General features: G+C 41.0%; 1 protein-coding gene across 15 annotated transcripts in view; it reads left to right on the forward strand.

Moving 5' to 3' along the window:
- PPP2R2B (protein phosphatase 2 regulatory subunit Bbeta) overlaps positions 1-15,333 on the forward strand; it is a 500,674-nt gene extending 485,341 nt beyond the window's left edge. For all 15 annotated transcript variants that reach the window (XM_055285753.1, XM_055285747.2, XM_055285749.2 and 12 more), the window contains 3 exons: positions 1,643-1,812; positions 11,751-11,842; positions 14,616-15,333. In XM_055285753.1, the coding sequence (XP_055141728.1) occupies positions 1,643-1,812; positions 11,751-11,842; positions 14,616-14,895 (542 nt within the window). In that variant the 3' untranslated portion in view covers positions 14,896-15,333. The remainder of the gene's footprint in view (positions 1-1,642; positions 1,813-11,750; positions 11,843-14,615) is intronic.
- The last annotated feature ends 1,233 nt before the right edge of the window (positions 15,334-16,566 follow it).

A 16,566-nucleotide genomic window follows, 5' to 3' on the forward strand; every position in this document is an offset into this window, starting at 1 on the left:
TCAATGAAGAAAGAATCAGGCAATGAATAGAAGTGGGAAACATCAAGATATACTCTATACATCTAACTTAAAATCGAGGTAGAAAGAATTAGAGGCAGTTTATGATGGGCTCCAATAACATATTGAGAAGCCATGCCTTTTTCCTGTAAGTGGAAATCAGCTGAAGCTATTGAGAGAGATAATAAGAGCCTGGATATCAGTGCAAATAGACAATCCACACAAAAGACACTGTAGGTTCAGTACACACTATTTGCCTAATGGTTACACTAGAAGCCCAGACCTCATCACTATGCAATATATCCATGTAACAAAACCACACTTAAGTTTATACAAATTTAGAAATTTTGTTAATTTTAAAAAGACATCATATAGCTACAGTTTACATATAAAGAGACCTAAGGCACAGAGAAGTATCTTGCCTAAGGTCACACAACAAGTAAATGACAGGCTTAGACCCAAGGCAGTCCAGTAAGAAAGTGCCACTTTTTTTTATTTCTTCCTTTTTTGAAGACAGGATCTCGATCTGTTGCCCAGGCTGGGGTGCAGTGGCCCAACAGTAGCTCACTGCACCTTCCTTGGCTCAAGCAATCCTTCTTGCCTCATCCACCCAAGTAGCTGGGACCACAGGCAAGCCCTACCATGCCTGGCTAATTTTTTATAGCAATGGGATCTTCCTATGTTATCCAGGCTGGTCTCGAAATCTTGGGTTTAAGTGATCCTGCCGCCTAGGCCTCCCAAAGTGCTGAAGACAGGCATGAGCCACCATACCTGGCCAAAGTTCCACTATTAAACACTGTGAGCCAACAAGAGAAATGAAAACATATCACCAGACAAAAACTTCTACATGAATAATCATAGCAGTGCTATTCCTAGCAGCTAAAAAGTGGAAACAACTCAAATGCTCATAAAATGGATAAACAAAATGTGGTATATTCATACAATGGAATACTATTCAGCCATAGGAAGAATGAAGACCTGATACATGCTACGACATGGATGAACCTTGAAAATTTTATGCCAAGTAAAAGGAGCCAGTCCCAAATGACCATATATTCTATGATTCCATTTATGTGAAATTTCCACAATGAGAATCAGAAAGTAGATGGTGTTTACCTAGTACTATAGGAGCAGGGAATGGAAAGTAACTGCCAATGGATATGGAGTTTTTGGGGGGAGGTAAAGAACATATTCTAAATTTAGATTATAGCAATGATTTTGTGATTATACTAAAAACTACTGAACTCTACGCTTTACATTTTGTGGTATGCGAATTGTATCTCACTAAAGCTGTAAAAAAAAATTTTTTTTAACTGTCTTAAGATGACTCCAGGTTTTGTGCAGTGACACCCAGATACCAAGGGAAACAGAAACAGAGTTAGATACATAGATCTTTCAGTGCCAGATCTATGAATGGGACAGGTCCCATGCCAGTCCTTCCATGAGATTTAAAATCCAGAAACTAATGACAGCTTTTTCTGCTACCAGAGAGATAACAGTTCCCTATTAGCAACTTACATTCTGCAGACACCAGCCCTACTTAAGGAAGACTCTCAGTTACACTGTTAGCTTCGTAGCCAATCCAAACATGTTAGTCAGTTGATAAGGATTGCTAAATTTGTCTTGTTTTGCTTTTGTTCTGCAGTTTTTGAAGAGCCGGAAGATCCAAGCAACAGATCATTTTTCTCTGAAATTATCTCTTCGATTTCGGATGTGAAGTTCAGCCACAGTGGGAGGTATATCATGACCAGGGACTATTTGACCGTTAAAGTCTGGGATCTCAACATGGAAAACCGCCCCATCGAGACTTACCAGGTATAGAACCCCAGGCACCCATAGGTATATTGAACATTCCCTTCATGAGCTTTCAAGTCAGCCCCTGCTTCCAAAGGTTTACAATGCAGAAAAACGTAAGGCAATGCATGGTGATACATTCAGTAAAATGGTACAGGCTATAAGTGCCACAGGATTTAAGATAAAGGTGCATGTGGAGAGGCTAGAATTCAATTTAATTGATATGAACAGAGCACTTCATGTGGAATGGATACTATAGGGGTAAACAAATGGTCCTGCTCTCATGCAGCTTACCATCTGGTGGAAAAGTCAGATGATGAACAACGAATTGAGTGTGCAACTCTGCCAGAGTTGGTCCAGCCAGGTGAGAAAGGTTTTCCCAAAGAAGTGACCCTTAAACTGAGTCTTAACTGCCATGAACCAGTCAGGAAATGTATGCTCATAAAATAGCGTGTTCACGTGGATGCAGGAAGGGGAACATCATACACCGGGGCCTGTCAGAGGGTGGGGGGCTCAGGGAAGGGATAGCATTAGGAGAAATACGTAATGTAGATGACGGGATGATGGGTGCAGCAAACCACCATGGCACATGTATACCTATGTAACAAACCTGCATGTTCTGCACATGTATCTCAGAACTTAAAGTGTAATAATTAAAAACACAGTGTGTTCAAAGGCCTGGTGTCAAGAGAAATGAGGTGTGTTCAGGGTGCTTACACCTTGAATATGAATCACAAAGGCAGAAGGATGAGCCTGGAGATAGAGGCAAGGGGCTGATCACTAGGCCCTGGTAATATACAGTAGGATACAGTAGGCCGTTTTGCCTGTGGACTGGGTACAATGGAGGACCATTAAAGTTTTACACCAGGAAATAACACTGTGAGTTTTACTTTTTACTGTGTGTTTCACTTTACAGTTTGCCAAACAGATAATTTAGATAAGAGGAGATGATGGCAATTTGGTCTGGTAATGGTAGCGTGCAGATGGAAGGATGGATAGGATGAAGAAGAGTCAGTGAGGTTTGCTTACTGATCAGATGTGCAGGGAGAGGAATCAAGAAGACTCTGTGGAAGTTTTGGACTTAAGTGTTGGACGGATGGTGTAAATGCAAGGAAAACAAAGGAAAAGACATTGTATAGGGTGGTTTTGTTGAAAGAGGAAGACCAGACTTGACTTTGAAGTAGAGAGGACTTAAAGAAGCAAAATCCAGGTCCAGGCAAGAGTATAATGAAAGCAAAGATCAAGTGCTGGAGATAAACTAACCCTATTTTAAGCTATTTGGGGTTAGATAAAAAGAAGTGGGGGGATTCTAGACAGAAGGATTTGACTTACATTTTTTCCTTGAGATACAATGTACATAATAATCAGCCTTTCAAAGTGCACAATTCAATGATCTTAGTTTACTCACAAACCACCATTATCTAATTCCAGATCATTTTCATCATTGACATTTTTAAATGAACATTCTGGTTGTGCTGGGGAGGAGAAACTGTGGGAGGGACATTGGAAGAGACAGGAGAATAGTTATAACATTCTGGCAAGGGGCAATAGTAGCTTAGATGAGTGTATTAGCAATGAAGGTAGCCAGATTCTTGATATATCTCCAAGGTAAAAGCAATAAGGTTGGAGGACAAATTTGATGTGGGATATAACAGGAAAAGAAATAAGCACCAAGGATTACTCTGAAATTTTTGTCCTGAACAATTAGAAAAGTAGAGTTGCCAATTTATTGAGATGAGAAAATCAAAAGTTTGGTTTTGGCTCTGTTAAGCCAATTAAACATCCAAACAGACACAGCAAGTAGACAGCTCAATGTGAGTCTGGATATATTTAGCTTCAAGATATAAATCTGACACTCGCAAGTATGTAGAGGGTATTTAAAGCCATAGGACTGGATGAGATCTTCTAGGCAATTAGTATAATTAAAGAAGAGGTCAGAAAATATGACCTAGTTGAGAATAGGAAGAGGATTTGGCAAGAGAGATTTGGGGAAACTAGCCAGTGAGATGCGAGGAGTGACTAGGAAGCCAAGTGGAGAAAATGTCTTAAGGAAAAAGAAGTCATCGACTGCCAAATGCTTTGCTGAATCAAGTACAGAAGACTATGAACTTGGATTTAGTAAGTGGAGATTATCAGTAACCTGAATGACAGAGGAACAGTAGTATAGCAGTGTGAATAAATGTCCAATTGGAATGAGTTCAAGAAACTAACTGAAGATGGGAACATAATGACGACAGACAACTGTTTCAACAAGTTTACTCTGAAGGAGAACAGAGAAATGGAAGAGTAGCTGAAATGGGATTCTGGCTGAAGGAATTTATTACAGCATGTTTTCTGCTGATAGGAATAAGCCACTAGAGAGAGAGACCACTGAAAGAGCAAAGCCCTTGAGGGAAGCCAGAGGGGAAGGAGTCCATTGCAGAATTGGCTGTAGATGATAAGATGCATAGATAATTCATCTATCAAAGGAAGGAGAGCAGTTTTCTTATATCGATGAAGTCGGTTTGTGAATTTTGTGATGGGAACATGTAGGTGTTTTCTTTAGTAAAATAAGTAGTAAGGTCATTAGCTGAATGGGAGGGAAGAAAAGGGGTAACGTAGACCAATAACAGGCTCTGAAATTGTGGCAATAATCAATAGCTTACCAACCAAAAAGAGTCCAGGACCTGATGGATTCACAGCCGAATTCTACCAGAGGTACAAGGAGGAACTGGTACCATTCCTTCTGAAACTATTCCAATCGATAGAAAAAGAGGGAATCCTCCCTAACACATTTTATGAGGCCAGCATCATCCTGATACCAAAGCCTGGCAGAGACACAACCAAAAAAGAGAATTTCAGACCAATATCCTTGATGAACATTGATCCAAAAATCCTCAATAAAATACTGGCAAACTGAATCCAGCAGCACATCAAAAAGCTTATCCACCATGATCAAGTGGGCTTCATCCCTGGGATGCAAGGCTGGTTCAACATACGTAAATCAATAAATGTAATCCAGCATATAAACAGAACCAAAGACAAAAACCACATGATTATCTCAATAGATGCAGAAAAGGCCTTTGACAAAATTCAACAACCTTCATGCTAAAAACTCTCAATAAATTAGGTATTGATGGGATGTAGCTCAAAATAATAAGAGCTATCTATGACAAACCCACAGCCAATATCATACTGAATGGGCAAAAACTGGAAGCATTCCCTTTGAAAACTGGTACAAGACAGGGATGCCCTCTCTCACCGCTCCAATTCAACATAGTGCTGGAAGTTCTAGCCAGGGCAATCAGGCAGGAGAAGGAAATAAAGGGTATTCAATTAGGAAAAGAGGAAGTCAAATTGTCCCTGTTTGCAGATGATATGATTGTATATCTAGAAAACCCCATTGTCTCAGCCCAAAATCTCCTTAAGCTGATAAGCAACTTCAGCAAAGTCTCAGGATACAAAATCAATGTACAAAAATCACAAGCATTCTTGTACACCAATCACAAACAGAGAGCCAAATCATGAGTGAACTCCCATTCACAATTGCTTCAAAGAGAATAAAATACCTAGGAATCCAACTTACAAGGGATGTGAAGGACCTCTTCAAGGAGAACTACAAACCACTGCCCAATGAAATAAAAGAGGATACAAACAAATGGAAGAACATTCCATGCTCATGGGTTGGAAGAATCAATATCGTGAAAATGGCCATACTGCCCAAGGTAATTTATAGATTCAATGCCATCCCCATCAAGCTACCAATGACTTTCTTCACAGAATTGGAAAAAACTACTTTAAAGTTCATATGGAACCAAAAAAGAGACCATATTGCCAAGTCAATCCTAAGCCAAAAGAACAAAGCTGGAGGCATCATGCTACCTGACTTCAAACTATACTACAAGGCTACAGTAACCAAAACAGCATGGTACTGGTACCACAACAGAGACATAGATCAATGGATCAGAACAGAGCCCTCAGAAATAATGCTGCATATCTACAACTATCTGATCTTTGACAAACCTGACAAAAACAAGCAACGGGAAAAGGATTCTCTATTTAATAAATGGTGCTGGGAAAACTGGCTAGCCATATGCAGAAAGCTGAAACTGGATCCCTTCCTTACACCTTATACAAAAATTAATTCAAGATGGATTAAAGACTTACATGTTAGACCTAAAACCATAAAAACCCTAGAAGAAAACCTAGGCAATAACATTCAGGACATAAGCATGGGCAAGGACTTCCTGTCTAAAACACCAAAAGCAATGGCAACAAAAGCCAAAATTGACAAATGGGATCTAATTAACCTAAAGAGCTTCTGCACAGCAAAAGAAACTACCATCAGAGTGAACAGGCAACCTATAAAATGGGAGAAAATTTTTGCAACCTGCTCATCTGACAAAGGGCTAATATCCAGAATCTACAATGAACTCAAACAAATTTACAAGAAAAAAACAAACAACCCCATCAAAAAGTGGACAAAGGACATGAACAGACACTTCTCAAAAGAAGATATTCATGCAGCCAAAAAACACATGAAAAACTGCTCATCATCACTGGCCATCAGAGAAATGCAAATCAAAACCACAGTGAGATACCATCTCACACCAGTTAGAATGGCCATCATTAAAAAGTCAGGAAACAACAGGTACTGGAGAGGATGTGGAGAAATAGGAATACTTTTACACTGTTGGTGGGACTGTAAACTAGTTCAACCATTGTGGAAGTCAGTGTGGCGATTCCTCAGGGATCTCGAACTAGAAATACCATTTGACCCAGCCATCCCATTACTGGGTATATACCCAAAGGACTATAAATCATGCTGCTATAAAGACACATGCACACATATGTTTATTGCGGCACTATTCACAATAGCAAAGACTTGGAATCAACCCAAATGTCCAACAACGATAGACTGGATTAAGAAAATGTGGCACATATACACCATGGAATACTATGCAGCCATAAAAAATGATGAGTTCATGTCCTTTGTAGGGACATGGATGAAACTGGAAACCATCATTCTCAGTAAACTATCGCAAGGACAAAAAACCAAACACTGCATGTTCTCACTCATAGGTGGGAATTGAACAATGAGAACACATGGACACAGGAAGGGGAACATCACACTCTGGGGACTGTTGTGGGGTGGGGGGAGGGGGGAGGAACAGCATTAAGAGATATACCTAATGCTAAATGACGAGTTAATGGGTGCAGCACACCAACATGGCACATGGATACATATGTAACAAACCTGCATATTGTGCACATGTACCCTAAAACTTAAAGTATAATAATAATAATAATAATAATAATAATAAATAAAAATAAATAAAATAAAAAGAAAAGGGGTAACGTACTTATCTAAGAAAGAGAAATGTTGTAGGGTGGTAGGGTTGCTCAGGTATCCACTTGAAATTTATGTAATTGATCTAAAGGGAAATTAACTTGTATGATTATATGTTTCTTCCCAGCCACATTCACCTACTTGGTACAGGTAAAGAAAGGGTAGAAAGTAAGATTTAACCAGTGATGGAGTTTTGCCAAATGAGTACAATGGAAAGAGAGAGCAAGAAAGGCAAGCTTGTTGAATATATATGCTAAAGGAGTGATTGATTCTTACGATGTATTGCTGAATCGAAGATGGGGAAAAGGGGAAATAATGAATTTTAAGAATTGATAGAATCAAGATACTAGAAGGAGTGAACTAAAAAGACAGGAGGTAACAACAACAACAGGGATAGCAATGACAAGTACAGGGATAGCAATGACAGGTACAGGGATAGCAATGACAAGGTTCATAATATGACCAAGGAAGCAAAGGACAAAACACATTGAATATGATGAGACCAAGTAAGAGAGAGACTAGAGTGCCTGAATAAAAATAGTGGCAGGAATAGTAATGGAAGAGAGACAGATACAAACTTGCTTCAAGGAATGAGGATTAGAGACTCAGAACTTTTGATGGCTGAAAGAAGGACAGGTAGCAGGAAGCTTAGTTTGATGGCATGATTTCAAAGGAGTTGAAGACTTTAAATAGGAATAGTTGTCTGGAGCAACAAGGAGCCCAGCTACCCAACACTGGCATGTGGAGTGACAGCAAAACTCTAGCTACCACTTGAGTGTCTTCAGAGGAGATCGAAATTCCAGTCAGAGCAAGAAGAAGGAAAGGTTCAGAGAGGAGGTTGAAGACTTTGATGACTCTGTGTTCCAGCAGGTGCTGGAGAAAGGTTTGGGAGCCAGAATTCACAGCCATATTGGTAGCGGAGATAGCTTTGTTTCCCCTGTGGTCCATCATACTCCGTTATTTAGTGTTCGTGTCTCCTGAATCCTACCTCGACTTCAGGGCTTGGCTCCACATCACTTGCCCCCAAGCTTTCATTTGCAGCCCTTCATCTTTAGCCCAGGACTAGAGTCACCTCGGTGTCCTCTTCCAGCTGCATAAGACAAACCTTATAGGATTCGAATCCTTAATGCAAAAGAAAGGGCAGTGAGAACTAGGACCCGTGTGTGGCTGCTGGGGAGCCTTAACTAGGAAAAGTAGATTTAGGACAAAGCTAGTTTTAGAACACAGCCAGCTAGCTTTTACATGAAGTAATTTAAAGATGGTAAACAAACTGATTCAGTGAGCCTCCAGAACACCATGATAGGTTGTGAAGTCCAGTGGGAAAGAATTTAGGGATCAGTTAATAATGCCTGCCCTGGGCAAGGAGACAGGTAAGGCTACTATTATACATTTTCATACATGCATTCACATTTCCATGAATAAAAGGCTGCAGACTTAAGTATGATTAGCTATTTTCAAGTTTTCCCATAGAACAAGGGTTGGCAGACTGCAACTTGTGTTCCAAACCAGCCCCCTATTTGTCTTTGTAGGTAAATTTTATTAAGACACAGCCATGTACAGTCACTTACATATCTTCTATGGCTGCTTCCATGCACAATGGCAGAGTTGAGTAGCTGTCACAGAGACCATACGGCCCACAGAGCTTAAAATATTTACTATCCGGCCCTTTGAAGTAAAAGTTTGTCAACACTTGAAATATAAGAACGGACCGACAGAGTTGGCTCTTTGTTTGCCTCATAGCAGTCCACTAACTATATGACACTGGACTCCCACAAATAAATATGAGAAACACTGTATTGGGACACTCAGTCTGGCGTCAAAAATCCCATGCACAAATTAATAGGATCATACAAAAGTCATATTAGGAACATGAAGAAAGAACATCAAATAGGATGAGTTTTAAGTTCTCTCTTGCTCCATGCTCTAGAGGTTGCTCATGTATACATCTCACTTTATTCTTTCCTCTAGTAGAAAAAGGTTCCTCTGGTTTGCCTAAGACGACTTTTTTTCTATGCGACAAAACCTAAATACAGCATACCTTCATAGTAGACATTCTTTTTCTTTAAATGCTGTCAATTGGAGGCTGGCGGGAGCTACCCAGACCTTAGGTATGGTGGAGAAATAATGGTTCAGACTAGGTTTTCCCCTGAGTCTATCCCAACTTCTATCTTTCAAGAATTATTTACAGAGTTCTCAGCAATGTCATTCCTGCTAATGGGCGTGACTTCCAAAGCACACATATTTTGACACTTATAGAAACACTGCAGGTGAGTAATAAGACAAAATGCCAAAGGTGAATGGTGACAGATGAGGACAGGTTCATCACAAAGCGGGCATATGGAACTAGACCTTAAAAAGCATGCTACTGCCCAGTTTATAAGCCTTTACTGCTGTGCCCCCTAGGGAAGGTGAATGAGTTAGTTTATAGCAGAGATGCCTCCGTAAGGGCAGGACACAGCCTCACCCTTGCAGCCCCCAAATGCACCTAACAATGCCAAGATCACTGCTGTAGGGGTATTCCCTTGTCACCAAAGCACTGAAGCTGTTACCCTGACAAGGCCTGGAACTGTTTGGAAGTGAGAGAGTAAAGGTGGGGGAAAATTAATTTGCAGAGTTAGAAATAACTTCCTCTGTCCAAATAACTCAGAGCTTTTCAAATACCCAGAACATCTAATGGAACATAAGATGAGCCTGACCTCGTTCCTTTGCCCAAGACTAAGAGCCTGAAGCTCAGCATCCAGCAGAACTGTTGGAGTTGAAGGAAGAGAAAGAGCTGCAGTTGCGGGAAAAAAGAGATTGAATCATCACTCTTAACTTAAACACCAATGCCCTTGGTAGCCTCCCTCTGCTTTCACCCAGTTCTATCTCCTTCTCTCTCAGCCTCACTTGAGTTCATTATCACAGCTCCTGTCAAGGACTGAGGACCCAGCAGAGCAAGCTGGAGTCAGGTTGCTAGTGCAGCTCAGAGTGTGCACTCCAGAGCCTGATACCGGGGCTCAGTTCCCTCCCCTTCTGTCACTTTCTTTTCTGTGTGATCTTGGACAAATGATGTCATATCTCTTTGCTTCATGCTCCATTAAAGTAAAGAGAATGAAAGTACCTACATCATAAGATGGCTTTAGAGATGAAATGAGGTTTTGACAGATAAAGCACCTGGCTAATAACGACAAGCCAGCATACTGGGTATGCCCGTCATTATTGCCACTCTGTGCTAGTGGGTTCAGGAAGGATTACCTTCGAAACACTGAACCAAGGCTACTACTCTCTGAACCTTATTCGTCTATTTGGCATCTGCATCTGAGTTGCTGAATGTAGCTGGAGAAAAATATTCAACTATGCTTGATCAGCCTTATTTGACATACATGTCCAACAACGTCAAGTGTCCCCTGGTGCCTTCCAGAAATCTGACACTATTTCCCAACCATTCCTCTCTCCGGCTCACTCTTAATTGATAACCATGCTGGCTGCTTTCAATGGAAAAGAAAAACCAGGAAAGAATCGCCACATACTCCAGGACAGCGCCTTTCACCTCAGAGTCTACTTGACAGCTCCACATGTAGACATCTCTAAACCATTGTACCCAAAAGTGAGCATGGTACCCACTCCTTCCACTTGCTCAGGAGAAAGATCAGGGAGTCATCTTTGACTCCTGTTTTTCTCTCCACACCTCAGAGTTGACCCAAGTCCTGTCTGCTCTTTCTCTAAACAAAAGGAGAATCTGACCAGTCCCCATCACTGCTCATGCCCTGGTCCAGGCCAGCATCTATCACTCAGGTTATAACTGGTCTCCCTGCCTTTGTCTTTGCACCCTTAGGATCCATTGCAACACAGCAGATTCAGCAATCCTTTCTGTGAGGTCTCTTCTTCCTCAGAATAAAGGGCCTATGTAAACTGATCATTCTCTCCCCAAGCTGCTTACTCACCACTCTCCCACCACACTGCCTCCAGGATTCCTGCCTCTAGGCCTTTGCGTTTGCTGTTTCCTATGCTTGGAGAGCCTTCCCCTCACCCCAAACCCAGACGTCACTGTGGCTCATTCGTCTCCTGCAGGCTTCTGCTCCAGTGCTACCTCACCAGTGAAGCCCTGACTATTTGCCCTGTATAAAATAATACACCCCCGACAAGATCTCCCAGCCTCTTTTCCCATACACTTTTGTTCTATGATTTTATCACCATCTAAACATCTTATTTATTTACTTGGTTATATAGTCTGTCACCTGACACTGGGTCAAAAGCACTGCAAGGATATTTGGCTCACTGCTGCATCTCAAGTGCATAGTAGGTATTCAGTAAGTATTTGTTGAATAAAAGACTGGATGAATGGTGACCTCTAATGCCTGTGAGCAAATCAGCTTAGAAAATGAGAATCTACCGCTTATTTAGTCTTACTGGATGCCACTGTCTATACAAGCAAGCTTGATTAATCCCTATCAGCTACATAAGAAGCTCATCAACCCATCCTAATGTCCTACAGCTAAAAGGGCCAAGCCTAGATTCAGACCCAAGGCCATCTGATTCAAAGAGCATGTACAATGAAAGACTTAACAGCTCACATCAGAAGAGGAGGTGTTTGCAGAAATAATTACTGTTTACAATAATAACTGACCTTCTCGATATGTTTCCTCTCCAGGTTCATGACTACCTCCGCAGCAAGCTGTGTTCCCTCTATGAAAATGACTGCATTTTTGATAAATTTGAGTGTGTGTGGAATGGGTCAGACAGGTAAGAAAGGCTCTGTGGCTGAAGAACCTTCCAAAGGTTGTCTTGAAGAGGCTCGGGGAATTTATCCTAAGTAGAGTACAGCCAAAGGGAGGTCAAAATTGGGCCCCAAAACCCGGCTGAAATGCATAATGTTGGCCCCTAATGACGCTTGAAGTCAAGCCTGGAAAGAAGAGAAGGATGTAGTAAGGCCTTTGAATCCTGTTTCTGAACTGGCACAGATAACATCTTAATGTTAATAAGAAAGTCCTATCTTTTTCACACAAGACACCTCTAGCACTAGGTCAACATGCCTAAATGAAGATCACTTATCCACCAGCAAATTCCAGCCTAAACAGTTCAGATTACTGCCAAGTAGGCTTTCCAGATCAAAAATTATCCCTTGAAGCTGCTAGTGGAGACCTGGCCAACGGCCCTGTGGTTCATTAACTGAATTCTAGTCGACCTCATTTATCACATTCCCTCAAAGTGATTTATTACTATTTTAAGGCCTTTGATTTGAACAGTGCTTCATAATACCTCCCAATAGTTCATTTTTAGTTTGACAAATAAATACAAATGATTCTCTGACTTCCATGAGAACTAAGTGCAAGCTACTGGGGGCTGATTTCATTCCTTGATGAAGGTGGCACCAATAATAGTGTTTGAAAGCATAGAAATTCTATTATGGCAAGACATTCAGACATTCAAGCTTTCAGTGACTATGAACTGTCTCTCTTTCACACTCCACCTGTTTCTTGGCTTTCTTTGCCACTGATCCAAAATGAATCCCCTCCTTAGCAGGCTTGGAAGGAGTCCCCATGTGGCAAAGGACCCAAGTCACACTGACCAGTTGGTATAGGACAGAGAGCAAAGCAACTGTGACATAAGAACAAAATCCCCCATGGGGAAAAGAAGCCAGCCCTCTCATTTTATTTTTCATTTATAGGCATTTATTTATTCATATATTATTATTAACATATCTGTTATTATTGCTCAAATTTTTCCTCTATCTTAGCCTTGATTCAAAAACTACACTTATTAGGCCCCTACTATATACCAAACACATTTGCACACATCATTTTATTTAATCCCAACCACAGTCTAACAAGATTGCTTCCATCATTCTCATTTTACAGTTAAGGAAACTAGGCTTAGCAAGATAAAGTAATCTGCCCAACCTCATAAAGTAGTAAGTAGTAGAGACAAAAGTAACAAGTTTAGAGTTTGAATCCTAAGATCAACACTCTTTCTATAACATCACAATTGGGAAGTTTAATTTCTCTTTCGGATAAGGTTGGTAGTCTTTTTTTTTTTTTTTTGGAAAATAATATCTCTTGTTTAAAAATAAGTCGGGTCATGGTGGGAAAGTGAACGTCAAAGCATGGGAAGCAGTGAGGCCAACCGGCTGAATACTTATGCCCCAGAGTCAACCATATGTGGGTTTGAGGGTGGACTTTACCACCAACTAGCAATGTGACACTGAGCAAATTACTTCTCTGTAAAACCCTTTTATGGGATAATAGAAGTTGAAACGAGATCATGGAGCCAAAGCCCTCAGCGCCCTGCCTGACAAGGTGATAACAGTCCACTCGAGTACACAGACACAGTTCACAGTATCAGCTTGATGAGCCAGAGTAACAAAATCTAACCTTTGCTTAATTTACCTGGTACAGGTGACAACGTGCCCAAAAACACATCCCCCCTTGCTGTGGCCCAATCTTGTCAGCTTTTTCTTTCACCTCTCTACACATCCCAAATCATTTGAGAAATAGACGAGAGTTCCTGCTCTCCCATCTTAAGGAGCCAGTCAGAGCTCCACCCAGAAGTGAGTAGGAGCCCCCCCCGCTTCAGGGGAACCACCGTGTGATGGCACTTGGGTACTTGCAGACGCCCTGGCCCAAGGAATCTCTCCACCTCAGCTTGTCACTGTGTCTGAAATGTCACCATTAAACATTCAGTACCTTGCCTCTGGAAGACATTGGGTGTTCGCCACTCTCCTGATCGATTGCAGCTATGCCTAAGAGGGGTAACTCTTATAAAAATGTGGAAACCATCTGTCCATTAAAAGTGTGGAAATAAAAACCATATAAAATCTTTTTATTTCTCCATCCCAGATTCTTTTAAAATTTGAATTTCCTTACTTGTTTCCTAGATAAGACCATGATGACATCCATTTCGTAGATAAGTTTTCTAAAAAGGCCAAATTCAGAGCTAGTTCTCAGCACGGGAGAGGTCACGCCCCAGGTTCGTGCATGATGCCACTAGCATCTCTCCCCTCACTGCACTGATGCCATGAAGCCTTAGAGGTCAGACGGTCCAGGAACCCCCTTGACAGTGGCCAAGCCTTAAATACGTACAACTGCTTATTGTTTTCAAAAGTGTGTCTACTTCGACAAACCTCGTTCTAGTCTCACATTCCTGATGGGAGGTAGGTAGGACTGGGATCATTAAAACCACTGGACACCTTTTCTGAGCCAAAGAAAGAACCAAAAGGAATCTATTGAGCAAAAGCAAACTACAAGGAGAGTTCTCACCATCCCTCATTTCCAAACCCAGCCAAAAATCTTATTGCTTTTAGTGATTCAAAAAAAAAAAAAAAAAAACACAAAAAGCCAATAATCACACTGCAGAGCCTGTTCTCATTTTTTGGTTTTTGTTTTTAATAAAACCTATGGTGTCATAAGCTGGCCATAACATGGTATCATTTGCTCCAGAAAGACAGACAAGACAATGAAGATATGTCATTGCCTTTCTCCATAATACTCGGTCACTCCCTTTGCTCTCTGCCTTGCAGTGTCATCATGACGGGCTCCTACAACAACTTCTTCAGGATGTTCGACAGAAACACCAAGCGTGATGTGACCCTTGAGGCTTCGAGGGAAAACAGCAAGCCCCGGGCTATCCTCAAACCCCGAAAAGTGTGTGTGGGGGGCAAGCGGAGAAAAGACGAGATCAGTGTCGACAGTCTGGACTTTAGCAAAAAGATCTTGCATACAGCTTGGCATCCTTCAGAAAATATTATAGCAGTGGCGGCTACAAATAACCTATATATATTCCAGGACAAGGTTAACTAGGTGGACAAGTTATTACTTAATAATCTCACATACTGAATACTAGTCAAACAAGTTTTTAAATGTTTCTTTGGGTCTTCATTTGATGCATTGATTTTAATTTCTCTATGCAGGAAATGATTGGAATAGAATTAAAAGGAGTCCAACATTCCCAGCTCCCCAGTTCTAAGAAACTTTTGTCAAACCCAATAGGTTTGGGACACTTCTGTTTAGAATTGAAAGCTGCCAGCTAACAGTAATTTTTCCATAGTTGACTTGAACTTCTGATGCTTTTATTGCCCAGTTTTCTCTGGTGGGTCCAGTGTTTTGTTCCTAGGTGTCTGCTGCGATAAAATGAGGTTGTCTGTAGTATTTAAGGAGAAAAGAGATAAGTTTTTTTTAATTAAGCAATTCCATTTGATTGAAAAAAAATCAAGAAAAAATAAACACCGTTTACTCTTAGACAGATTCTTCTTGTTTTGTGAAAAACCAGAACTAGTCAGTATCTCCTGCCCCTCCACCATTTTTTTCCAGTTTCCATTTTCCTTTGAACAATTTCATTTAAGCCAGAGATTTATTGCACGAAGCTGAGAAGAGGATGCAGAATGACAAGGAAAGGGCACATCAACCCTGCTATGCTCTTTTTTTGTAAGCTCCATAGAAACAGCCTGAGAATTTGGCTAGGGAACTTGAATGCTTCAGGGGACAGAAAGAGAGCACTTTCGACACAGTGCTTCCCAGAGTGAGCTTGGCAGGGCCAAGCAGGACCAAATTCCATCTGCTGCCTTGTTACTCTTGCTTTTTGTGCTCTTAAATGGCTCCATATAATCCTCTACTTACATGTTCCTTGGCTTTTTTCTCTTCAACCTTTTCCAGCTTATGTATTCCATTGACTTCTAAAGGCCGAGTCCTGGGTGCTTATTATCTTGTGTTCTAAATGAAGCAGTAAGTTGGAAGCAGTGCCACCACCCCTGAGTGCCTAAGAAAGGCTGGTCTGTTCTTTTTGGGTGTTTCTCCCAAGCAGCGCCCTCCCCTCCTCCTGGTTTTGGTAACCAAAAGTAACAATCCATCAATCAACCTCCATTGTACCTAGAACAAAAATAGCCGATAAAAATGCTGAGTTGTAAAGTCCAATCAGGCACTTCTAACTCACCCCAAGCTCACCATCATCTGGAAAAACAGACCAGAAGGCTCTCTTCTACAGAAATGAACTGTGGGGAAATCAAGCAGCTGTGACATTAAGTGAATGAAGTCCACTTGAAGCTGTGGAAGATGGTTCATCCTTTTCCCCAGTTGAGGATCCAGATTTATAACTTCTAGAAAGCCATTTCCAGAAGGTTCTATGTGGCACACCCCTAGGAAAAGCACTAAATGCGTGCAAAGGATTTATAAACGTAGGAGAGTAGATGGGTGGAGTCCAGAAAGCTGGATCTGGGTTAATATCTCTACACCTGTCTTGATGACTCATTTCTCCTAACTTCCACTTAGTGCAGGGTAAATGGTTTGAGATGAGAGTTTTTCAATGAAAGGGAAATTTTCTTTCAGTTTACAGATTTATTAGAAGTCCTGACTTTCAAGTGTAATTTGCTTTGGAGGAGGAGAAAATAGTGAAAGAATCATATTATCTCAATTCTAAGCTCCTATCCATTTACTAATAGCTTTTTGACAAGGAAATAACTGTCACCTTAGGTAAAA

This window comes from Symphalangus syndactylus, chromosome 7, assembly GCF_028878055.3.
Source record: "Symphalangus syndactylus isolate Jambi chromosome 7, NHGRI_mSymSyn1-v2.1_pri, whole genome shotgun sequence".
NCBI lineage: Eukaryota > Metazoa > Chordata > Mammalia > Primates > Hylobatidae > Symphalangus > Symphalangus syndactylus.